Raw genomic sequence first — 27,822 nt, forward strand, 5'->3', positions numbered from 1 at the left:
CGTTGAACACTCTTCGCAGGGAATATCAAGAGACGCGGTAGCGGCTCGACGCCAAGTATTAAAAGGAAAAACTGCAGCGCAAAGGAAAAGCCAGCGCGAGCCCTGCCGCTACTCTTATATACGCGAATATGCCGGTTTTATGACGTCACAGAATTTTCAAATGGCTCTCACAAATAAACCATTTCATAAAAGAACTTGAAAATTTGTGACGATTTTTTTTCGATTTTTCTCTTTCCATTGGTCTTTGTTGCAAGTAAATCCGTCCAGTAAATCCTGAGATATGTAACGTTAGGGATTTAAAATCCATCATTTCGGGATTTTCATTTTCTTAGAGACAGAGAGGCGTAAGTTACGCTTGTTTACATTTGGACTTACGTTCTTTGCACGATTTCTTACTTTTGTCACACTCTACGTCACGCACTACGCTGAACGCGGCTACCCCCTCTCCTTCTGCGTCGCCGAGCGAGAGAGACAGAGAATGGGCGCACAGCGGGGGCAATACCAGCTCCTGGTTTGCGCATAAAATATGTATATAATTATATAATATATATTTTATTTATTAATATTAATTAATAATAAAATATTATTATAATAAATATTTTATTATAATTAATATATAATATAATATATATATTATATTATACAATATATAATATAAAATGATAATATTATAATAAAATAAAAAAATTGAATAATACGAATAACATTAAATAATAAATAATAAAAATAAAAAAATATAAAATTCTGGTCGACGTCGCTGGATTTTTCGAGGATGTCTAGGGCGATAGCTCATGGGTTTTGGAGGACTAGGTTTAGGTACATTCTATCGCGATTTTCGATTTCTAGGTGGACGACTCCATAGTTTTTTATGTCCAGATATATTCCTCCATGGCTTTCGTCGTCTAGGTATGTTTTTTCATGGTTACCGAGGTCTGGGTCGACGGCTCCTTAGTTTTCGATGTCCAGGTATGTTTCTTCATGGTTTTCATGGTTTCGGATAATTCCTCCATGGATTTCGATGTCTAGGTATATTCCTCCATGATTTTCAATGTCTAGGCATGTTTAATCATGGTTTTCGCGGTCGAGGTCGACGGCTCCTCAGTTTTCGATGTCCAAGTATGCTTCTCCATGGTTTTCGTGGTCTAGGATAATTCCTCCATGGGTTTTGATGTCTAGGTATATTCTTTCATGGTTTTGAATGTCTGGACATGTTCCTTCATGGTTTTCGTGGTCCAGGTATATTCCTCCATGGTTTTCGATGTATGGATATGTTTGTCCATGGTTTTCGTGGTCTAGGTACATTGCTCCATGGTTTTCGTGGTCTAGGTAGATTCCTCCATAGTTTTCGTGGTCTAGGTAGATTCCTCCATGGTTTTCGTGGTTCAGGTATATTCCTCCAGGGTTTTCGATGTCTGGATATGTTTTTCTATGGTTTTCGTGGTCTACGTAGATTCTTCCATGGTTTTCGTGGTCTAGGTATGTTTCTTCATGGTTTTCGCAGTCGAGGTCGACGGCTCTACAGTTTTCAATGACCAAGTATGAAGGACCACGAAAACCATGTTCCTTCATGGTTTTCGTGGTCCAGGTATATTCCTCCATGGTTTTCAATGTCTAGGCATGTTTCATCATGGTTTTCGTGGTTCAGGTATATTCCTCCATGGTTTTCGATGTCTGGGTATGTTTCTCCATGGTTTTCGTGGTCTAAGTTGATGGTTCCACAGTTTTCGATGGCTAGGTCTGAGTATCCATAGTTTTTGTTCTCTAGGTATATTTCTTCATCATTTCCGCGATCTAGGTCGATGACTCCATACTTTTCGATGTCTAGGTATGTGTCTACATATTTTTCAATGTCTAGGTATATTCCTCCATGGTTTTGGATGTCCAGGTATATTTCTTCATAGTTTTAAATGTCTACGTATGTTCCTTCATGGTTTTCGTGGTCCAGGTATATTCCGTCATGGCTTTTGATGCTAGGTCAACATTTCCATAGTTTTCGACGTTTGGTTATGGTTCTCCATGGTTTTCATGGTCTAGGTCGACGGTTCCATTGTTTTCGATGTCTACGTCGACAGCTCCATGGTTTTCGATGGCTAGGTATATTTCTCCATGGCTTTCGTCGTGCTGGTATGTTTTTTCATGCTTTTCGAGGTCTAGATCAACGGCTCCGTAGTTTTCAATGTCCAGGTATGTTTTCCCATTGTTTTCGTGGACTAGGTTGACGACTTCATAGTTTTCACTATCCCGGTCGATAGCTCCATAGTTTCCGATGTTAAGGAGAATTTGCCCATGGTTCCCGATATGAAAGTCAATGGCTCCATAGTTTCCGATAGTGTGGTGAGTTTTTCTAAGCTTTTCGATATCTAGGTCGTCGGCTCTATAGTTTTCGAAGTCTAGTTTGGCGACTATAGAGTTTTCGATGTCTAGGTGGATGCCTTCGTATTTTTCAATATATATTCGACAATTTTATATTTCCCGATATTTAGGTAAACGGTGCAATGGTTTACGATATATTTCCTCATAGTTATCGATATCTAGATCTGCGATTTAATAGTTTGCATTGACGAGGCAGGTTCAGACGTTACAGAAGACCATTAAAAAAATATCACTGGACACCAATAACCATAAAGCTGTGGTCTTAGACATTGCATACCATGGAAACATCTCCTTGGACATTGCAAACCATTGACAGTATCCATGTCAACATGGAATCCATGAATGAAAAGAAGATAGTTTCAAAAATCATTTTTCCAAGTAAACAAGTGGAACTTTTCAAAAAAAGGAATAGGAAATGAAAATATCATCCCATTGCATAGGAATTTCATTGGAAAATTCGATTTGCTGAATGGATAATCAAAATCGTCACCATTATTGCTTGTAAAAGGTTTCAACTCACATGAACATAACCGCACAGTTTTCGTCCGTCTATATAGAAAAATTGGCTGTGTCGATTGCTTTTGGCACATAGAGAAAAGCACTCAACTTGAAACAAATCGTTTTAAAAATTTTCGTCGAAGACGATGAATGTATTTTTTTTCTTAAGTAAATATTGTCACGCCTCTAAAAAATAAGCTAAATTAGAAAAAAAAATAATTGACAAAGTAAAAAAAGAACGCCAATTATTAAAAGGTCGCGACCGTAGTTTCCAATAATTCTCTATATTTGTATTATCAATAAAAAACTTCAAAATAGAAAAAAAAATGAGATCGTTTTCTGAAGTTGACAAATATAGTGAATGAAAGATGATTCCTATATAGTTGTCACGTCTCGCAAAAAGAAGTGAAATCAGTAAATATTAAAACTTCAAAAAGTAAAAAAGGCACGCCAAGTATTAAAAGGTCGTGACCGTCGTTTTAAATGATTTTCTATATTCGCATTGTCAATAAATAAATTTTAAAAAATGTTCAACTGTGAAAAAATATGAGATCTATTGTAACATATACAGTGAATGAATTACGTTTCCTGTAGGAATTCTGAATTTTGGAAATAAAAAAAAATGAGATCATTTTCTAACGTAGCCAAGTACAGTGAATGAATTAAGGTTCTTGTGGAATTCATTCGCGTACACTTTTAGCCCTAATCCCTCACTTATTCATAAAAATTTTCCAGCAAACGTCACAGAGCAACAAAGGTTTCTCGAATGATTCTGCAATTATTAAGAGATTATCATCTGTTTTTATGCTAGCACGGGTTATAAACTTAAAACAGTTTACGCGTACAAGTGCATGCATTGTATCTATACGATGAACTGCACAAATTCATTTTCAACATTACACACAAGCTTGGCGTGCATGGTTTTCAATCGGAAGCTCGGCGAAGGAATGCCTCATCCGTCCATATATTTGAAGAAAACTTGATGATCCTCTCATGTAATTGTTTTTTAATTTGCCATCCCTTTTCCATCCAACTATTTTATTGAGTAGTTCGACGTAAGATCCCGCGCTGTGTACACAAAGAAAAATATCTATTCTTGACCAGTTTGACTGATAAATTCATTACTCCAAAAGTTTCGTATTCAACGCGTTTTCTTTTCTCAAATCAATGTTTACACAGCTTACTTCTTTGTTCATCCATTTCAATACTTGTGTAATTCATCCAATCATCTGCCCATTTGGTAAAAAAAAGAGTGTACGGACAAACGAGTGAAAGTGACGCGTCGATAAATTAAAATGCGTATGGGCATGAAAGAATGGCCGTATCTATCCGTACAAGATAAAGGCATATAAAGGGATTGATTGATTTCATTTCTTTATCCGTTCGTTTAATTGTTCAATTTTATCCACAAATTTCACCCATCTGTATTGTTTACCAAATCATTATATAACAGGGCCCCTCTTATTTTATTGGGGGATCGGTTTTTTTCACACTCGTTCATACAATTCTAATTAATTATTGTTTTCATAGTAAATTTAAACAATTGTCTCTTCCCGAGCTTCCGATTGAAAACCATGCACGCCAAGCTTGTGTGTAATGTTGAAAATGAATTTGTGCAGTTCATCGTATAGATACAATGCATGCACTTGTACGCGTAAACTGTTTTAAGTTTATAACCCGTGCTAGCATAAAAACAGATGATAATCTCTTAATAATTGCAGAATCATTCGAGAAACCTTTGTTGCTCTGTGACGTTTGCTGGAAAATTTTTATGAATAAGTGAGGGATTAGGGCTAAAAGTGTACACGAATGAATTCCACAAGAACCTTAATTCATTCACTGTACTTGGCTACGTTAGAAAATGATCTCATTTTTTTTTATTTCCAAAATTCAGAATTCCTACAGGAAACGTAATTCATTCACTGTATATGTTACAATAGATCTCATATTTTTTCACAGTTGAACATTTTTTAAAATTTATTTATTGACAATGCGAATATAGAAAATCATTTAAAACGACGGTCACGACCTTTTAATACTTGGCGTGCCTCAATTATACACAACAATTCAGACTTATTCCAACTACCCAACGAGGCTCTAAATTTTGTCCCGGACTTCCACCATAAGATCGAAACGGTGGACGATCAACCGGTATTCACGCGTCAATATCGATTTCCCCCGATGCATAAGGACGAAATCACCAAACAAGTCGGGGAATTGGCGAAAAACGAAGTTATCTCTCCATCCTTGTCGCCTTACAGTTCTCCATTGTGGATAGTACCAAAAAAGGCAGACTCCCACGGGAATAGGAGGTGGAGGATGGTAATCGATTATAGGAATCTCAATGAAAAAACTATCGGGGACGCTTACCCCCTTCCCCAGATAAACGAAATCCTCGACCAGCTCGGAAGCGCCAAATATTTTTCGGTTTTTGATTTAGCGAGCGGTTTTCACCAAATAAAGCTCGACCCAAAGGACAAGCATAAAACAGCGTTCTCTACACCATTCGGGCACTACGAATTCAATCGTATGCCATTCGGGTTAAAAAACGCACCCGCTACTTTTCAGCGGCTAATGGACCGCGTTCTCGTTGGTCTTCAGGGGGTCGAGCTCTTCGTTTATCTGGACGACATAGTTATCTACGCTCGGTCGTTGAACGAACATAAAACTAAGTTCGATAAATTGGCCGTTCGTTTGCGCAAAGCCAATCTCCACCTCCAACCCGATAAGTGCGAATTTCTACGTCGCGAAGTGGGGTATCTCGGGCACGTGATCAGTGACCAAGGGGTCAAACCCGATCCAAAAAAAATCGAAGCACTACAAAATTATCCGGCTCCCACCACTCAAAAGAAAATCAAACAATTCCTTGGGTTGGCGGGATACTATCGCCGATTTATCGAAAACTTCTCGGGCATTTCAAAGCCCCTCACGCATCTTCTAAAAAAGGGGATTCCATTCAAATGGACAGAACCTCAACAAAAGGCCTTCGATACTCTCAGGGAAGCCCTTTGCAAGGAACCTATCCTGCAATACCCCGACTTCACAAAGCCGTTTAACGTCACTACCGACGCTTCGAACTATGCAATCGGCGGGGTACTCTCTCAAGGCGAAATTGGCAAGGATAAACCTATCGCTTACGCCTCTCGCACCCTGAATAAACACGAGTTGAATTACTCGGTTATCGAAAAGGAGTGCTTAGCGATCATTTACTGCGTGAACCACTTCCGCCCGTACATCTATGGCAGAAAATTCAATCTTCTCACCGATCATCAACCATTGGTGTGGCTGGACTCCGTTAAAGATCCGGCCAACCGCCTGGTTCATTGGCGGTTGAGTCTGGCTAATTACGAGTACAAAATTCGGTATAAACCGGGAAGCGCAAACAGCAACGCTGACGCACTTTCCCGGAACCCCCCCGTAACAAAGACCATCTTTGTTCTGACTCACAATCCAAAAAAGAAACGAAGGGTAGACTCTTCTGACGAATCCGGAGACGACCTCGCACCAGTTACTCCAAACGAACAAACTCCGAGACCAATGACTCGGCTCAGAAAAAGAAACACAGTTCCCGTCCCAAACGTACCATCAGTTTCCCAGTCAACATCCGATAACGTTCTTGTCCCAAAACCTTCTGCTCATTATAAACGAAAAATTAAAGAGCATACTAACTCAGATGCCGAGGCCGGAAGCCCTCAAGAAAAAAAAAGAAAAATCGCGACTGAGCCTTCCCCGAATATAGGAGGATCACGAGGTAACCTTATCGACGAGTCGATGTTAGGTAACTCGCCCTCTGACAATCGGGCCCCAGTCGATCCCAATGCTCAAAATAGAAAGTGGCAATCATTCAGGAAGCCCGTCAAACGAGCGGAACCGCGTGGAGCGATTGGCGCTCCTGGTGGTAGCAACGACGTCAACATTACCGGTGAAAGACCCGAAGATGTCGGTGCGCGGCCAGGACCGCCGATCGTTGTTCTAGACGACGATTTGCCGCTCGAGTTCGATGACTATTTCGAGGGATACGAAAGAGATGAAGCTCGGGACAAATTAGTATTAGAAGAAGTATCTTTATCTGACGGGTGCGATTCCGAAGACGAACCGGATCCATTGTCCGACTCGGGAAATCACGATCAAGATCCTCCTCGCTACCCTGAGCGCCTCGCCGGAGGGGCCTTGTCCATTCGAGAAATTCGCGATAACCTTTCCATGCAAAAAGGACATAAAATAATCTTCATTACAAGACAAGGGCTCCCTCTCGACTGTGGCGCAAAGGAATTGGCCTCTCTCGAAAGGTTCCCCAGGTTTGAGGACGTGTCCATTTTTAGAGCAAAATTATTCAAAGAAAAGGGCTGCGTCGTAATCGCATTGCCAATAGTATTCCATTTAAGAGAGAACACCTCCTTCGACGACTTGGTGGACACTTTCGAATCCTTGCGTGACGTGATACGAGAAGAAGGGATAAACTCCATTAATATCGCTAAAACTAGCGTAATCGGCGGATTAAACTGGGCCGACATCAGGAAAACACTTGTCCGAACTTTAAACGACGTGCCGATAGAAATAACTATATGTCAGCAAATGATCCGGTTCCCGTCTGCGCAAGAGCGGATCGAAATTATTGTCGAGAAACACGCTTCCCCTGTCGGTGGACACAAAGGGGTTAACAAAACTTACAAACGTATTAGAGAAAATTTTTACTGGGAAAACATGAAATCACAAATTCAAGAGTATATCGCCAGATGCCGAAATTGCCAACTGAAGAAACTTGTCAGGGTTAAAACTAAACAACCAATGGTTATCACCGACACGCCGGGGCGTTCTTTCGACAAAATTTCGATGGATATCGTAGGGCCGCTCCCACTCACTAGTAAGGGAAACACTTATATTCTGACAATGCAGGACCTCCTGACCAAATGGTCAATTGCCGCCCCGTTAGAGAGGACAACGGCCGTCGATATCGCCGACGCTTTCATAGATCATTTTATTTGTCAACACAGCGCTCCGAAAGCAATTCTTACCGATCAGGGCCGTAATTTTCTCTCAGGTCTAATGAAGTACGTAGCAAAGATCTGGCGTATAAAATTATATCAGACCACTGCCTTTCACCCACAAAGTAACGGGTCCATCGAACGCTCTCACCACGTTCTCGCGGAATATATCAAACAATACATAGACGAAAGTAACGAGTGGGATACATTGTTAAGAAAATGCATGTTTTCATATAATACCAGTCAACACGAAGGGACCAAATTCACCCCTTTCGAACTAGTTTATGGGCATCTGCCTAGGCTCCCATCGGCGCACAAACACGTCGAAGAAGAATCAGACCCTACTTACGCCGAATACCTCGAGCACCTCTTCACCACCATCGACCACCTCCAAGGTCGTGCCCGCGAGAACCTCATTGCTGCCAAGGAAAAATCGAAACGCTATTACGACCGAAAAATAAACCCGCAACAATTTGACGTCGGCGACGTAGTACTGATGCTGAAGGAGCCTTGCAAAGGGAAATTCGGCGATCAGTATACGGAACCGTGCGAAATCATCGAAGTACTTTCCGGCGGAAATCTGAAAATCCTCTATAAAGGAAAACCGAAGATCGTACATGCTAACAAATTAAGAGGAACTCGACTCCCTCTCGAGTAATTAATAATCGAGATATCCTCTCGTTCCAGACCATGTTCGGACTAATATTCATACTACTCTTGGCGCACGAAGGCTCCTGCATGCTGGGTTATGATTGCGCCGGGTCGAACCTCAATGTCACGACAATCTCGTTGAATCATGTCGGGGAATGCAACGCTCCGCTCAACACCCCAACGTCTATGGAAACTTACATTCAACTACTCCAGCTGTCCGAATTCTCTCACACCGAGGTCATACAGTGTCGCGTCGAAATCGATCGGACTGTGTACTATTGCGGCATGAGTTCACACGTATCCGTTGTCCAAAACGGTCGGCAAAATTACCTGCACGAACTAGACGAGCGCGGGTGCCGCCATCTTCAAGAAACGGGAATCCTCCAACTCAGCCCCTCCAGCGTCATAGTCGGAATCCGGAAAAACAGTACGACAAACCGGGCAATCACACTCGGCGGGAAAATCACAAACAACGGTGGGTGCAGAGGAACCCAATACAGCGACGCTTTTGGAAGCTGGGACGGAGTTATCATCCAAGCCACCGTCAAAATCATAGTCACCAACTATTAAGCGGACGTGAACCTAATTAACAACAAGGTTCTCCTTCAGTCAGGAACGCATTGCCCTTTATCCGACGGCACATGCTTGGACGTCGAGGGTAACTCGGCCTTCTGGTCCACGGAACCCTTAGACTCGTGCCAGTTCGACCGTTACGACGTTCTCTTCGAGGGATTCGCAACGAAATACCAAAATTCAGATCCCACAACAAATGAACCAGATGTCTTCTCACTCACGACTCAAGAAACCACTTTCGCTTTAGCGGCCAAATCGGAAAAGTACCTTTGCGGGTATACCCTCATCAGAACAGAACATCCAAAATTATTTATCCTGGAAACTCAGAAAGGAAAAACATTCGCAGAAAGGAAACAAATCTCGGTTAACAACTTGGACATCTTCTCCTACATGAATTCGAAATTTATATACGTCGAAAAGCATCTCCGAAATCAACTGCAGAATTTATACAGAGACGTCGTCATCCAACGCTGCAACCTGGAACGGCAAGTCATTCAAAACGCACTCAACATTGCTTCGGTACTCCCCGAAAAATTCGCAAGAACTATCATGAAATCTCCCGGTTACATGGCTATCGTCTTAGGAGAAGTCGCACACATCATCAAGTGTACGCCAGTCGACTGCAGAGTCCGTCACACATCCGCATGTTATAACGAGCTACCCGTTACATATCGTAACGAGTCACGGTTCCTATCGCCAGTTTCAAAAATCCTACTCAAGACTGGCTCACAAATCGAGTGCGACCCTCTATTGCCGGCGCTATACAATATCGATAATAATTGGTATCGATTCAGCCCGCAAGGCATACCGGTCGCCGCCCCGCAAGAGTTGCTCCCGACGTCGCAACCTACCTGGAATTATAACCCGATTGGAAACTTGGCAACCTCCGGCATCTATACAATGGAAGAAGTTAATCAACTTCGGGACAGAATCATGTTCCCCGCCGAAAAGGTCGCCTTGCTCAACACCATCGCTCGGGGTTCCGCGGGATATTCGATAGCAAGTGGCTCCATCGCCTTACACAATCTCCTCAACCCCGAAACCATCGAACAACTTACTGCAAATACGCTGAATAAGATGTGGCACGGTTTGGAGAAATTCGGAATCGTTAGTGCGGGATTCTTCGCAATTGCCTTTATTTTCACGATGATTAAAGCGATCATCGACATAATTATTCAAGGATATACTTTACATTCGCTCTATGGGTGGAGCATCACGCTCGTAGGGGCAATATGGAGTTCGTTCACCCATTTACTAACCACGCATCACTTCAAAAAGAACAGTCGACGTGAAAACGAATACCGCGTGGCCCGAGGGCACGAACTTACGGAGATCGTCACTCAACAACCGAGGCCGACGCCATCGAGAAGGAGGCTTTCCGGCGTAGACCCTGTCCTGTTGGATCGCCTAACAGCCGGTTCTCAGCCCGTCGACACTTAGGCCTCGAACTTCTCCGGGGAGGTGTTACGTCCTAGGGTCTACCCCCTCGTCGACGACTAACGACGACTTTCGAAATCAATCCCGAAGCCCATACTATAGATATATAAATTTTATTGTGCACACTTACATATACATATACATACGCATACATACATATACATACATACATATACTTGTACGCATAAAGATATGCACGTTCTTCGAGTTCGAACCGGCGAAGACACTTGAGCGCGCCCGCTATTGAATTCGTAAACGAGAGAGAAGGAAAGAGATATGCCTACTCGGTATATACTCCCGGGGTAACAGGAGCTCCACGTGGCTTACCGCCGCGCTCGCATCCGTTGAAAATATCCGATACACAAAAGCTCGCGAGATGAAGTCATCACAATTTCTTTCTCACGCGAGCGGAGAAGTGTTTTGCTGACCACCCTTATCAGCAAAAGTCTCCAGACGATATCCGATGGCTTCATCCGGTGCTGGCGCGATCTCACGAGTGCGGTACGACCCCCTGAGAAAATTAACTTTCGTACACTCACGATAATCAGTTTTGGCAATAGCCCATTTATGAAATATCCGATCAACAAATTCCTACCTGCAATATTCGGTCCTCCGTACCGCGGTCGTGGATACCGTCGTGGATACCACCGCTCCGCAAACCCGTAACCTCAAAATTTGTTCATGAAAAATTATAACCAGGTAGACCTACACTCCACTGTCAAACATTTTCACCTGATTTATCTCTTTAGAACTCGGAAAGTCATCATCCCGCAATAATCAGCTGTCAAATCAACGACCAATTAACCAAGGTTAATTGATCGTTGATATTCCAATAAACAAACATGTTACGCGCCGTAATTATAAAAAGGGTAAAAATAAGAGAAATCGATGGATAACTAACTCATATTAAATATCCAACGATTTCGACGGGAATATAGGCTTATTTCTCCATAACGTAAGAAAAAAAATTAAGCGAGCGAAAGACTACAATCTAGAGAAAAAGTAAAGTATATGGAGCGCAACATTGTACCTACGCTCGAGAAGTCACTCCCGAAGACGGCCGCTTATCTGAAGGAATCGTATTACACCCTCGAGTCGCGCGACGCACGTATATGCGCGCGTATGTGTCAACCATGGCCAAAACTGCTTAGTTGCAATCACGTCATTTTTTCTCTCTCTCGGGGTGCCTCTCGGGGTGTTTATTTAAGAGCGCAAGATTGTAACGCGCTCAGTTCTCGATCTCTCATCAGTCCACTGCGTCTCTCAATCCGAGGAGGACCTTTGTAAAACGTCGCAAGGCTAAAATCGTCACTTTTTCTGTAAACCATTTTGTTAACCCTTTACGGAGATACTTCCGTGCTCATTTTTATTCACAATAAACTACAAGTGTGCACATCATACTCCGCATCACTCATAATCATTTTCGGCTCCTTCGCGTTTATCGGTAAATACTCTTTATTTATTTCCGCCGCCGATTTCCAACATTTTTCTTCCGGGTTTTACCGCAAATTTCCAAAAACCGGCTACTAAATCCTTTGGTTCGTGAATTCATCAGCAGTTCTCTTTTGGTTCTTGACAATTTTTTGGGGTTCATCATCTGCTCTCAACCACCCGCGCTGTTACGATAAGCGCGGGTAATCCTGATTTCTGCCTTCCGAGCCTTACTATTCGGCACGTCGGCACAGGAAACCCTCTCATCCCTCGCAACCACTGCGCCTACCAAATCGGCGCGTAATGCGACCCCTTATTCTTCGCCCTCCGCGCCTTGTAAAATCGGCACGGAGCGTAGAATTCCTTCCACCACCTACAGTGAGCAGATCCTGATCCCCGCGAAAATTGTTAAGATGTTCGAGTACCATGCCTAAGCGCCGGGCCGGCAGGGCGTTCCAAGTTCGCAAGGCGAAAGCCCTCCTGTACCAGGCCCAGAGTCAGAGAACCGGCAACGAAAATACACCGAACAGCCGTATTGTGATAACCAGTCGCGGTTCACCCTCCGCGTCAATTAGCGTTGTGTCCGTCACCACCGGTCTTCCAACCCCGGCAACCGTCACCGAATCGGGCGAGCTTTCGGACGTGTCGACAGACTCCGCACCGTCAACACCTGGCGGATCCACCTACGTGGTACGCCACATCTCTTTCACGAATTTTCCAAAGAACGCACCGGTCGCGGTGGTAAGCCCGACCCCTCGCCCCGCCGTCGCCTCTACAGCTGAACCGCCTACACCACCGGCACCGATCGTACCTGCAGGCGTCGAGACGGTAACCCTCGACTAGGGGTGAGTAAAATAACGGTATTCCACCCCTTTTTTTTTACTTTTTTTCTCTTTCATTTTACTCGTTCGTTCCCCGAATCACCTACGATTATTTCGCGTACACGGGTTCTTCTCCCAAGAGGGAAGATCTCCCCCTCTTAAAGGTAAGGATCCAACATAGACTTACACGTCGGTTCCCCGTGTTCTTCTCCGATAAATCCGGGAATTCAACCACCCGACGTAACACTAGTCTGCCGATTACGGATCTGCCATTGAATTTCGAAAAATCTTGCTAGAGGATTCAATATAGCGGTATAAAATACCGAAATAATAAGATTTTCCGCTGTTATTCCGTTATACTATATATTTTTCCCAGTAATATCATTTTTTTTATTTTCCCAATGTCATAAATATTTTTTATTAAAATCATGTCATCAATATTTCATCATTACTCAATTGAGATGTTATCAATGTTATCAGTACGATCAGTATTCTTGTATGTCATTTTTCAGTGAATAACGAAAATCAAAAGCACAATGGAAGGAGAAGCCCGCTGTTCTCACGACGATCAAGCTCAACGTATGTTACGAAAAGCTTCGGGCGTTACAAATTTAAAATTTTAACCTTTAGAGGACGGAAAATTGTCAGTTCAAATCGACATCTTTCGAATCGTGTAATTCATATATAAATCGAATGTATACCTCAGGACAAGTCTCCGACCAAGCAGGTGGTCCCTAAAGGGACCAGTCCCGTCCTCTAAAGGTTAAACGAGTATCTAGATGAGTTTAATTTATACACTATATTCACCAGAAGTATGGAATCGGTGCACAAAAATTTGAGTCATACCAAAAGTTCGTTAGCTTTTTCAAAAATAATAATATTTCATCAACAAACTCCATTCAGAAAATGACAAATACATCTGTATATGCCAATCGCCCTTTTTCCCTTCTATTTCGGCACTTTTCAAGGGCGATTTCAACTCTCAAATCCCGGTCGTCTCAAGGTTAAAGAATTAAAGTATCTTCATTTTTCGAGGCACTTTCAAACTTTTAGTGTGTTTCCATGTTTGTCGGGTGATCACATACTTCCAATTGGCAATGGACCTGGGTATGTTCAGAATTGTTTAATTGAATACCGAAATGTTTTTAATTGATTATTCGGATAGATGCCACTTCGGCTATGGATATTGATACATCCGAAAGTGAAAATGATTGCGCTGACTCCAGAATTGAGCAACAAAATAGTCTTCAAAGTTTCTTGGAAGAGTGTGAAAAGTATTCCTTCTCTGATGGGAAGTTTTATGTAATTGACGTTGAGAAATCAATGAATGAGGGTACAGTTGTCAGGATTTGTCAATTATGCGCCCATCATCAAGAAAATAGAGGACGATTTCGATGGCCAACGAACTTTAGAACTCATATTAGGGTAAATTTATTGTCACTTTTCCCGCCAGAAGCATTTCTTTTCAACTTAATTAATTTAATTCAGAAAATTATATATTATTCACAAAATTAACATATTTTCGCAGCGAAAACATACTTCGGTATTACCTGAGTATGATGAGTACAAAACAAGCAAACAAACGGAACCAAAGATTCGAGAACGGGAGCTCGTTACTACTTGCAAATTTTCACAAAAAAAATTCGAAAACAATGTTGTGAATTATGTGCTTGAAAGTATGGCACCCATGAGCACTGTCGAGATGCCAAGTTTTCAGAAAATGTTTAATGGCAAGTTCAATATGAATTTGTAGCAAAATCGGAATGGAGGGAACCATTATGTTACATCATAAAATAAAATACATTAGTTTGTATTGATGGACTGAGTAGCGTTTCGGCTTACGAACCTTTGTAATTACGTTCCGGATACTTAGCAAACCATAATTATTATGCTACTGAAGAAGAGAATTTTTATGAAAAAAATTGAGAAATTGATTGTCATAAACATTAGAATACTGTGATTGCATTTATTGGAAATGAATTATTACCATTTATTCAGATTTCGAAATTAAACAAAGAAACAAGGCACCGATCCATATGTCTAGAGCAACGCTTTGTAGGCGGGTTGAAAATTTGTTTGAAGAAAAAATGAAGGAAATTCGGAGTACTCTTGAAAAGAAAGCGATGTATGTATGTACTACAGCCGATATCTGGACCTCGCGAAGTCGCCGATTTCTTGGTGTAACGGCTCATTGGGTAAGACGCAAATAAACTTTAAAATTTTGACATGAAAAAATCAATTATATTTTTAACATTCACGCTGTAGATCGACGTCATGACTTTAACGCGACAATCTTTTGCCATCGCGTGTCGGAGGTTCCCAGGAACTCATTCAGCAGAAAGGATTGCGGAGGTTTTATTGGATGTAAATGAGTCTTTTGGATTGTACACGGAAAAGATCGTCGCAACTGTTATCAATAATGGCTCGAATTTCGCAAAGGCTTTTCGTGAATTTGGTGTAAATTCGCTCGACAGTTTCTTGCTTGGTGAGCTATTATTTTTTTCTATATTATGATTCATTGTACGTTACAATGCAGATGAGATGCATTCTCATCTGCACGTTCCAATGTATTCACTGATCCCATGACAGTGGGGACACACGTGACTGAGACCAAGGGGGAAGTCAAGTACCTAGGGGTGACCCTCGATATGAAGATGACCTTCTGGCCTCACATACAGAAGACAGCCCGGAGGGTGGTAGAGAGGATAGCATCCTTGAGCCGCCTGATGGCAAACACGACGGGACCGAGACCGGGGAAACGACGACTGTTAATGGCGACAGCTCACTCGATCCTCCTGTACGGTGCAGAGATCTGGGCAGACTCCCTGAAGACAAAAAAGTATTGTAAGACGATGACGATGGTACAGAGACAGGGCGCGCTGAGAATCGCTTGCTCCTACCGGACAGTCTCTGCACAAGCAGTTCTGGTGGTGGCGGGCGTGATACCCGTGGATCTACTTGCCTTTGAGCGCAAGAGGATCTACGGGAGCAGCGCGGACATAGGACGGAAGAACGCGGCAATCGCCGAGCGCGAAAGGACGATCGACGACTGGCAAGGACGGTGGACAAACGAAGACGCCGGGAAGTGGACGAAACGACTTATACGGGACCTGAGGCCGTGGCTCGGGAGGAAGTTCGGGGACGTAAATTTTTACGTAACCCAGCTCTTGACGGGACACGGTTACTTCCGACGGTACCTGCACAGGATGAACAGAGTACGGACACCTGACTGTAAGTACTGTGGACACGAACGAGACGACGCGGAACACACGTTTTTCGTGTCTGACCGCTGGACGAGACAGAGACAGGAACTGGAAATGACAGTTGGCAGTATTACCCCGGAGAACATCGTCGGGGTGATGCTGCAGAGACCGGAATGGTGGCGCTTAGTCGCCACCTACACAGAAAACGTACTGAGACGCAAGAACGCAGACGACTGCTTGACGGACAACTGAGCAGACGGAGTGACGCGACGTAACGATAACGGTGGGACAGAACGAACGAACGTACACAGACAGAATCCCCAGTCAGAAGTAATACTAACATAGTTCCTGGCTGGGGGAGGACAGAAAGGAGTTGGCGGTTTTAGTGGGTAGGCCTGTTTTGTTTTTTAGTCCCACATATCTAAGTAGTCTGGACAACTACGAAGAATCCGTAAAAAGGATTTCCGCAACTCCTTGTAAAAAAAAAAAAAAAAAAATGTATTCACTGATAGAGTATGTAGTAGATATACAACACCGGTTCTGGATATTCTGCTGAGTCATTGTCACGATGACGTCATCATCTAGAACCTTCTAGAACCTTCGATGACGTCATTTCGAATGTTCCAGAATGATGACGTCATTGTTGACGTCATTTCGAATGTTCCAGAATGATGACGTCATCGATGACGTCATTTAAAAAAAAATAAAAAAAAATAAAAAAAAATAATAAAAATTTTTTAAAATGACGTCATTTCGAATGTTCCAGAATGATGACGTCATCTCGAAATGAGACGCTCTTTCCTGTTTTAACGACTGAAAATTTTGGAAAAATGTTGGAACCGTAGATGTCGCAATTAATAGGAAGCCTGATAATAATACATTCCAAGAATTTCCAAATCTGATTGATGACGTCATCCTGATTTTTAAATTCTGGAAAATTATGTGTCAGAGTGGGGATGTATCCTATAAAAGGGATTTTTCCTTTATCGTCACTTTATGCTGAACACTTGAGCGATACCGTTAACAACAAGCCGAACAATGGAAGCCATTTTGGATTTGCAAGGTTTTAAGATGCCTATCAATAAATTCGTATTAAAAGAGCTGGCAGTCATTAAAATTTATCCCAGTGCCGAAGCTTATGAGGAGTTTGGATGCCTTCTAGTTAAGCCTCCATGTGAATGGGATAGTTTACCAGCCAAGTATAAGAGTCAGAATAAGTGGTGTGAACGCAACCATCATGGTATCCCATGGAATACTGGTGATATTCCTTATGATGAATTAAAGAACGTATTTGACATTATTTTAAAAAATGTGAATTTAGTTTATGTGAAAGGGTTGGAAAAACAGCAATGGATCACAGATATTATAGGAGATTCAAAGTTGATAATTAATATGGAGGATTTGGGTTGCCCCGCATTGCGAAAATTACCCACGCCAATATATCAGCATTACAAGTATCACAATGGGGTACGCGAATACAATTGTGCCTTTGAAAATGTTCAACGTTTGAAGGAATGGTATTTGAAGCATGGTGTTGAAAATTCATCATTTCCACGATCCTTAAGAATCTTCGCTACATTGGGAAGTCTGAGAGCAATGAAGACGGAGGATATCGCTTGTCTTCCTCAAGAATTTATTCTAACTTACGCATGGAAGGACATTGACGACGTATGGGACAGACTTCCTAAAGAATGGCGCATCGATGAGGATTTCATGAGTTATCGCCGATGTCGAAAACACTATCAAAAAACGGATACCGACGAATTCGATGGACCTATACCATTAATCATAAATTGTCTCAAATGTCAATTTTTTTCTGAAAATCTGTATGATGAATATACATAAATGTTTTCAAGTTTTTGAAATCTAACAATACTGCTTATAAAAAGAGAGAAATATCAATTACTGATTAAGAAAGAAATAACTCATCTTTTAAATATGACCTCAGTTATGAGTCGCACTATAGAACAACAAATCCGTGATAGTTTGAGCATGCTTGTAACATGATGCTCTGCGGATGCCCCTACCACGTGGAGAAAAAGTAATTATTTATATTTTTCTGGGGGTCACCGAGTGACGTAAGTATGTATAATCAAGTTTGCTCTATGATTCAAGAAAAAATTTCGAATTATTACCTGCTTATTCAAATACGTTTATAACACATGTTTTTCAGCAGTGGAGCGTCTTATCTCCTGTAACCCGATCTTCTTTTGCGTGGTCCAGTGTCACGAGACTCACGAAATATGCATTACGCAATTATTAGTATACTAATTGTTTAAAATAATGTTTTATGTGAAATATCTTTTATAAAAAATGTTTTGCAATTATAATTTGTAAATAGAAATAATATTTAAAAAAAATCTTTGGAAATGCATCTGAATTTGAAATGATTATTTATTGAATATTCTTACTGATACATAGTTTTGTAGAAACTTCCAGAACCATCTATCGCTAAGAAAATGTTCTATTTTAATAAAATATCATTTTTTCCATTTAAAAACAATTTTTGATTGCGAGTATTGGATCACTTTTATCATTAAAAGCATAATATATATTGTTTGTTAAAGTAATTTTTTATTTTGCATATTATTTTGAAATTTATTTATTCGAATGTTCTCGATATTCTTATAGAAGTATATGAAGAAATTTCTAGAATTAGTCGAACAATTTTGTGAAAAGTATCTAAAGTAACCTACCATTTTACTTGATTCAAAGAGAACATTTTGTAAAGAAGTCTGAATATTTATATTAAAAACTAATTCAATGTTATAATTAATTTTTGAAAGAATTTAATGAGAATTTGTGTAAGTCGTAGTTGAATCTTTCTCGAAGCATTAAACATAAACATAAACATTTGAGACTATATAAAGCGACACATCGCCAAGACGGACCCATCAATCGCTGAGAGTCACCGAACAGCCAACATTATAATCAGTGAGTAATATTTCGTGTGTAACCTTTTTAAAGTCTTCAAACATCAATTGTGTGGAGTGATTGTTAATCCAAAAATAATTTTCAACGTGATTCTGAATTAATTGTAATAAACAATTGATTTTAAGAGGATTTAAAAATTCTATTTCTATAAGTTTTCATTTAAATGTTAAAGATTATGGAAGTATCATCATCAACTCGTACAACAGTCGTTGCGGTCAGCGTACCGCGACAATGGTTGTCAGCGTGTTCAAGGGATGTATTGGAGAGCATCTTACGGCGAGCACTCCGATCATACATCGTGGCTGAAAACGATGTATCAGTAAGAATCGCGGGGATAGAGGCGCAACTGGTTGAATTCCATTTCGGTGAATACTGGTTCGTGCCAAAAAATCTCTTCGACGACAATGACGATGACAACAACGACAACAACGACAACAACGATAACACAGACAAGGAGAATGAGAATGACAACGACGACGACGACGACGACGTAATTGTCCTAGATGACAGCAACGATAACAAAGACAAGGGAAACGAGAAGGACAACGACGATGATGACGATGTAACCGTTCTAAATTAAACATGGTAAGTAACCACATTTTTTTCTATTATCTTGTCTGTAACATTTTTTCTACACATTCCATCTGTAAACGTGGATCGTTCACGTTTCTATTAATTATTTCCTGAAAATTTAATTTTTCTCATAAATTTTATATTCAATATAAAGTCATAGGTTAAAGAGTTAAAGTTGTTCTTGCTAACGAACGATCTAGGTTTACAGACGAAAGGTTAAGAATTATAATTTCAATCAAATTAACTAGAAATTAATATATGTTTCTGTGTTTTTTTTCAGTATCGTCATCAACTGCGGTTCCAATACCACGATCGTGATCAGAATTATCATCATCATCATCCCATCATAGTATCATCGGGAACGAGTATCAGAATTTTTTTATAAAGTTATTTTGACTCAAAAAACTACTTTTTACAAAAAAAAAAAATATTTCATCATGTATATGATACTTAAATCATTACTACAATAAAAAGGTTTTTTACCATCCTTTATAATTATAAAAAATTGTTTTTCAATAAATATGGTAAAATTAAATGTTTATCGTGTGTACTGGGTATATTATTCCAAAATTATAACCTTCCTTTATTTCACAATAATTTCATCTTTGGACACATACGCACGCACGCAGCGTCTATCATTCAAGTAGTAGTCTATCATTCAATAAAAGAATTTAATTCTCGATCTATATACATCCTATATACATTCGATATACATACATACGATTCTATATACATCCTTATCTCAACAGATGATGAAAACAGAATCCGTCACGCTCCGTATGTAAACAGAGCAACGATGCACTCCCGAGGTTGTTTTCTATACCCATCCTTATTCAACCTATCACCAGTCCGAATACTCAAATTCACACAGCTGTTCCGTAACTTTTAGTATATTTTTTATATTCTTAAGAAAAGATGATACGAAAATATGTTTTTTACATTTTTATTCGTTGATTGTTGTTATACATTTTTCAACAATTTTGCATGGAAATAAAAATGTTTACATGAAAATAAATGTTTTTACATATAAATAAATTCACACTGATTATATTTTCCACCCAAAGGGCGCACATGAAGATGATTTTCGATAGATGCTTGAGTCATTTTTTGAAATTCCTCTGGATGTTCTTGGAATGCTTTGGTGATTCTGGCTGGTAGAAATACTTGAAATTCGTTCTCAAGTTCCATTGTGACTTGTCCTCCGAATGTTGTATTTATTTGCTTCAACCCGGTGATTTTGTAGATTTTTCCAGGCTCCAAATCTACGAACTTCTTCGTTGGCAGGAAATTATCCATGCGACTGACTTTGTTGATTACCGACAAATCCATATTACTGAGATCACTGTTCTTGATATAAATATAATTGTGACAACTTTCTTGTGAGATTGTTTGTATCACTTTTCAATTGAATGAGCTTTCGAAGTTCTTGAATATTTTTCAAAAATAATTCGATTCTCGTTTTTAACTCTCGACGATCCTTATTTCGATCTCGCATTTGACTGATGGACATCATGAAAAATTCAGCCTTTTATACTCATCTACCCCTTCTTCCTGAATTTTTTCTGAATGACATCATCTATCCCGAATGATCCAGAATATTCTATTGATATTATTTATCATGAGTTATATTTTCCATCGTGAATGCTGCCATCTACTCACACATTCTGGAATATACTAATCAGATAAGGATTATTCCTAGATTTTTTTTCGGTTAATCATTTTTCCATTGAAATCTCTGCTCATGCTCGAGTATAAATAGAGCGGTACTCGTGTGATTCTTCATTGATTTCCTACCCTGTGCACAATTACGATCTATACACAATGGAATCAAAAAAGTGTTTGCAACTAATAAGCTTGATGAAAAAAGCCTATAAATTATTAAAAAATGCATCCGGTGATCAAGTAGATAAATGGATGAAATATGGAACTCGTAATATCAAATTATTAAATAAAATATTGAAAAATTGTGATCTATCGAGTGGTGAAAAAACGAAAATTCAAACAACTATATCATTGCTCATATCATTGCGTGAAAAATTCAAGAATGATCAGAGACGTGGTGGAAATATTGGCGCGCGTGAAAAAACGACTGATCGTATTCGCTGGGTAGATCTCGAAACAGCTTTTAACAGTCGTATCCGAACTGGTGCAGTGGTGAATCTCCTTCACAAGGATCTGAGATCATTCCTGTATGATGCAAAAGTATCCACAGTCAAAAGATTAGCAAATTTAATACAAAAAGTTGGAAATCTGAAAGTGAACGTTGTATTGGCGTGTGAATTTTCTACAATGAAAAATGGTGAAATAATCGAAGAGAAGAAATTTTTCAATACGAGAAATGAAGCAATCCTCGCCGCTACAGACATTAAAAGATGGTTCGATGAAAATGTAACGGATCAGCTGTTGACGAAAATTGAGGAATTTCAAGAACGTGATTCCGGTTGGTCGTTGCGTGAAATCATAAACCTCGTAGTCAATATCAATCAGTACTCACCGTTGCGTGGAGCTTTGTCAACATTTGTTACGTTGCCTCACGACATACAGAAGAAGAAGGCTGTCGTAAATATAAAAAACAATGATGAATTTTGTTTTCTGTGGGCTGTGACAGCAGCCCTTCATCCAATGCATGATAATGTAGATAAACTTAGTTCATACTCCCAATATTTATCAGAGCTCAAGCATGACGGTATAAACTTTCCAATTACTTTAAACAGTATTCCTAAATTTGAAAAAATGAATAATTTGACAATCAACGTATATGGTATTGAAAAATGCAAACAAAAAAGTGAAATTGTACCGTTATACTTGAGCAAAAATAAATCGGAAAAACCAACGATTCACCTTCTGATGGTGGCGAGTAATATTGGTATGGAAGTAGATGATGAGAACAATTTCCAACCAATTTATCACTTTGCTTGGATTCGTAATTTGTCGCGTCTACTGAGTTCACAGGTAACAAATTATGATAAACGCACATGGTTCTGTGATAACTGTTTAAACCATTTTTATCTTCAACAGTCTTTTGAAAATCATAAACGCGATTGCTTGAGTCTAAATAAGGCGAAAATGGTGTTACCGGACGAAGAAAACAAAATATTGAAATTCAAAAATTATCGGTACAAAGAATCAGTACCATTCGTTGTGTATGCCGATCTCGAGAGTATTCTCGAACCAACTGGAAATGATATACAGTGTCAAAAGCATGTCCCACACAGTGTAGCGTATTATTTACAATGTGCCTTTGACGAGACGCTCTCAAATTTTGCAATAAAACGTGGATCTGATTGTATCGAGTGGTTCATCGATCAATTATTGTTAATAGCGCAAATGGTTGATTCTCGTGTGAATAATATCTTGCCTCTGAAACCGCTCACAACCAACGAAAAAATAGCGTATAAAAATGCTGAAATGTGTCATATCTGTGAGCAGCCATTCACTCACACTGATGTGAAGCACCGTGATCATTGTCATTTTACTGGTAAGTATCGCGGTGCTGCGCATCAAGGGTGTAATTTGAACTATACCAAGTCCCACACCATTCCAATAGTTTTTCACAATCTCTCCGGCTACGACTCACATTTTCTCATTAAATCTCTGGCTACACGATTCGATGGTACGGTTAAACTTCTTCCAATTAATAAAGATAGATATATTTCTTTCACAAAATACGTCTCAGGCACAAATGTAAATTTACGCTTCATCGATTCATTCAGGTTCATGCCAAGCAGTCTTGACAAATTGTCATCTTACCTGAATGACCATGATAAATCGATTACCCGAAAACACTGTAATAGTGTGGAGGAGTTCAAAATACTCTCAAGAAAGGGAGTATTTCCTTATGAATACATTGATTCTTGGGAAAAACTCGATGAAAAGCAGTTGCCATCAAAAGAGCATTTTTATTCAAAACTCAACAACGAGGAAATCTCCGACCAAGACTACGATCATGCAATGAAAGTTTGGAATGCGTTCAAAATCACCTCATTAGCTGAATATTCGGATTTATATTTGAAAACTGATGTACTGCTTTTGGCTGACATATTTGAAAATTTTCGACGCAACTGCTTTTCTACTTACAAATTGGACCCTCTGCATTATTTCACGGCTCCGGGGCTTGCTTTTGATGCGATGCTCAAGTGTACCGGGGTGGAGCTTGAGCTTCTCACTGATGTTGAGAAAATTTTGTTTATCGAGAGTGGTCTTCGCGGTGGAGTAGCACAGTGCTCGAACCGATATGCTCAAGCAAACAATAGATACATGAGTGAAAAATTCGATCCAAGCAAAGAGGAAACATATCTCATGTACTTTGATGTGAATAATCTCGACGGTGGAGCTATGAGTCTGTTTTTACCCTATGATGGTTTCGAATGGATATCACATATAGATATATTCAACGTTCCAGATGATTCGCCTATTGGTTACATACTCGAAGTAGACTTGGAATACCCTGAAGAACTTTTCGAGCTACATAAAGATCTCCCACTTTGTCCGGAACATTACACACCACCCAATAGTAAACAATCAAAATTGATAACGACACTTCATTCCAAACATAGATATATACTACATTATCGAAATTTAAAACAATATTTAAACCTGGGAATGAAACTAACCAAAATTCACAGAATTCTAAAATTTAACCAAGCTCCATGGCTGAAAAAATACATAGATTTAAATACAGAATTGCGAAAAAAATCCAATAATGAATTTGAAAAAAACTTTTATAAATTAATGAACAACGCAGTTTTTGGAAAAACAATGGAAAATGTGAGAAAACATAAAGATGTAAGAATCGTGACAAAGTGGGAGGGAAGGTATGGAGCAAAAGCTCTCATTGCAAAACCAAATTTCCATAGTTGTACAGTATTTGACAATGATATGGTTATAATTGAGATGGATCGCACCAAAGTACTTTTCAATAAACCCATTTACGTTGGATTTTCGGTTCTCGATCTATCGAAAACATACATTTACGATTTCCACTACAATTATATCAAGAAAACATTCGGAAATCAAGCAAAGCTCATGTATACCGATACAGATAGTCTTCTATATCATTTCACTGTTCCTAACATTTATGATTATATCAAACGAGATTTGCAAAAATTTGACACTTCCGATTACCCCAGCAATAACGTTTATGGAATTCCTCTAGTGAATAAAAAAGTTCTTGGTTTGATGAAAGATGAAATGAATGGCAAAATAATCGAGGAATTTATTGGATTACGAGCGAAATTATACGCATTTAAGGTTTTCAGTGAGAATGGGGATAGAAAGAAGGCTAAAGGAATTAAAGGATCAACATTGAAAACAATAACATTTGAAGATTATAAAAAATGTTTATTTGATCACCACGATTCGATAAAACATCAATATTTAATTCAGAGTCAGAAACATGAGGTTTATACGATAAAACAGAAAAAATTAGCTTTGAGCTGGCAAGATGATAAAAGAATTCTGTTACCTCACACAACGGATACTGTACCATATGGTTATAAGAAAAAATAAAAAAAACTCATTTTTGTATGTGTGTGTGTGTGTGTGTGTATTTATTCAAAAAACCTTTACAAATCTGATTCATTTATCCATGTATTGTGTGAATTGTCGAAACCTAGCCATTTGACGAGCAGTTTATTTCCACGTTTTCGCACTATTTTTTCCACAAGGTAAATATCCGGATATTTGACTTTTGTGAGCTCTTCTTGATAGAAACCACCTTCAATTGGTTGATTCTGGTAGTCCACAAGTTTATATGTAACAGGATCGGTATTTTGTATCATACTTATGGTAAATATTTCGGTTGTCCAGTTGGGTGTATAACCTTTTTCGAAAACATGCTTGTACTTGCTGATTCGGACTCTATCACCAACTTTAAACTTTACTTTTTGCGTACCACTCACGCGATAAACTCCATAAATATTGCGTAGAATTTTTTTCTCATTTTGAACGTTTACATCTTTAGGTTTCATCTTTATTGTTCGATGTTTGCTGTCATTGTAACTTGAAATCAGATCATCCAAAATGTCTATCCATTTGTACGTACCTCGCAAACTAAATTGTTTCCACATTTTACTTTTCACGGTGCGATTGAAACGTTCGCATATTGATGCTTTCATATTGCTAAATGTAGAGTATAATTTAATATTATAACGTTGTAGGAGGGCTTTGAATTCATTATTATAAAATTCTTTACCACGATCGACATGTAATTTTTTTGGTACGCGACCCTCGGCAAGTATAGTTGCTAGAGCATTCGATACATCTCTGCCATTCTTACTCTTGATCGGCATCGCCCAAGCATACTTTGAAAATATATCAATGATCGTAAGTAAATATTTGTAACCGTTGTTGTATCGCGCATACGCAGTCATATCCACGAGATCTGCCTGCCAAGTTTCATCTAATCCTCGAATATCCACACGACGACGAGGATAGTTTTTTCTGGCAGGTCTGTGAAGCTCTTCCACCACCACTCTTTTCTTCTCACTCATTCTAGTGCGTTGATCCAAAATTACTTGAAAATTGCGAAATGCTCGGATTCACGATTCGTTTCTCGTTTATTTTTGTCTGAAAGTTCGCTATCATCAACTCGATGTTTTTGGCTTATATTATGGATTTTTTCCAATGCTATCAGTCTGTCTTCCAATTGTGCAATGATTTCAGAATTACGCATCGTCAATTCTGCTAGTGTATCCTGATTAATACGTTGGGTGTTTAAGTTGTCATTAAAATTGTTTTCGAGAGCTCGAATCATGGTTTCATGATCATCCAGCTGGTTTCGCATGGAAGATGTAATTGTATACACGAGACGTACTTCTTGTTTAACAAAATTTTGCATTAATCGTACAGTAACAGCATCATTCTCGAGTTTAGGCTCAGCAAGATTACACAATCTCTTATTATCTATATCATATTGACCATCGAGCGTAATTTTAAATCCATTACCAGGAGGACCACGGCTCCCCGGAGAAACACTCTTATTCGACAATTGTCGTCCAAACACGTCGACACTCATGATTTAACTGAACTCGAGTAGTGTGTGTACTACCTAATAAATAATTTGAGCTTCACGCAATTCCTCGATGATGGAAATTATTTCATTGACGTGACTTGCATTGCCTGCAACTTGTGAAGCATAAAGAAGACGCAGTCTATCAACTAGCTCATTAGGGTCATCCCAATAAACGTAATCCAGGGTACTATTTCTTTTGAAAATTTTATACCGCGGTAAGCTTTTACCCAATCGTTCCGAGTGTCGCGTTGGTGAGGATTTTCTCATCGGTGAATCAATCATTTGAGCAATTATATTTTTGAATTTTTTACTATTATCATTGCGAATTGCGTGATCATGAATATAATGTTTTCTATAAGCGTTTGTCGAATTGAGAATTTTGCGATAATTTTCTCTATCGTTTGTCGTTATTCGAGATTCATCGGGGGATTTTTTAAACAGCAATTCCAATAAACCCTCACTTTGATCAAAAGTCTTATCACCGATACGAATAATATTTCGCTCAAACGTAATTGGTGAATTTCCGATCATTAAACGATTTCCCTGTAATTTTCGTACTCCATACGATGTATCCAGCTCTTTCTTTTCCACCGTGTCAAACATATTTAAGTAATTTTGAGACAAATCATCACGTTTAATACTATCATCATCATCCTCAAAACTAATATCCTCTTCCGAGATATCCCCGTGAGCCGTTTGAAACGAACGTTCGAATTCATCATCTTCGTTATCGATAAATTCATCTTCTTTTTTCACGGAAGACTCCTCATTCGGTTCTTTCTTGATAGCTGATTCCTGTTTTACTGACTGATCAACCAACTTCTCCAAAGGATTCATTACGGGTTTGAAAATTTCACTCATGGCTTTCTCAGCCGTCATTTTCCCCAATTTCAACATTTTGTGTTTTCGTCGAATCGCATCGCTCGCGCTGGCAATTCGGCGTAAAATGTTTTTTTCCTTATTCAGCTCGGCTCTGTGCATATTCACACTTTTAAGGTTGCATTTCAACTGTGCGATAAAGTTTGAAATTATAAATATATAAAGCAATCGAATCCTCTCCTGTAACGACCCTTGTTCAATTCACTATCCTTGTCTATTACCACGAACCCATATTTATTATCATTCCAGCACTTTGAACATAAACTTTTAAATTGTTTGTAAGACATGTCGGTATTTACGTGATCATCGTATATATGTTTCAAATTCATTTCATCTTGCTTAAAAATAACCAGTAAATTGATATTATCACGAACGAGATGTTTTGGGATACGTGCATACGTTTGGCAGAGGTAAAAGCAGTCTACGTCTTTGTGTCGTCCCATGCAGAAAAA

The 27,822-nt window shown here is 39.4% G+C and overlaps 2 protein-coding genes and 1 long non-coding RNA gene across 3 annotated transcripts; 2 read left to right on the plus strand and 1 right to left on the minus strand.

Moving 5' to 3' along the window:
- Window positions 1-14,773: 14,773 nt before the first annotated feature.
- LOC122408083 (uncharacterized) lies at window positions 14,774-16,773 on the plus strand. Its single transcript, XM_043414635.1, has 3 exons — window positions 14,774-14,964; window positions 15,035-15,254; window positions 16,739-16,773. The coding sequence occupies exons 1-3, from the start codon at window positions 14,806-14,808 to the stop codon at window positions 16,741-16,743; spliced, it is 384 nt and encodes a 127-aa protein (XP_043270570.1). The 5' UTR covers window positions 14,774-14,805; the 3' UTR covers window positions 16,744-16,773.
- A 1,840-nt stretch (window positions 16,774-18,613) lies between these two features.
- Window positions 18,614-19,860, plus strand: LOC122407749 (uncharacterized). The gene is made up of 3 exons (XR_006260271.1): window positions 18,614-18,906; window positions 19,079-19,491; window positions 19,760-19,860. It is a non-coding gene; the product is annotated as an uncharacterized lncRNA (long non-coding RNA).
- Window positions 19,861-25,990: 6,130 nt separating this feature from the next.
- Window positions 25,991-27,370, minus strand: LOC122408469 (LIM/homeobox protein Lhx3-like). The gene is made up of 2 exons (XM_043415265.1): window positions 27,050-27,370; window positions 25,991-26,173 (listed from the first exon to the last, which is right to left on the minus strand). Exons 1-2 carry the CDS (start codon window positions 27,368-27,370, stop codon window positions 25,991-25,993), a joined length of 504 nt encoding a protein of 167 aa, XP_043271200.1.
- Window positions 27,371-27,822: the final 452 nt, after the last annotated feature.

This window comes from Venturia canescens, chromosome 3, assembly GCF_019457755.1.
Source record: "Venturia canescens isolate UGA chromosome 3, ASM1945775v1, whole genome shotgun sequence".
Taxonomy (NCBI): Eukaryota; Metazoa; Arthropoda; class Insecta; order Hymenoptera; family Ichneumonidae; genus Venturia; species Venturia canescens.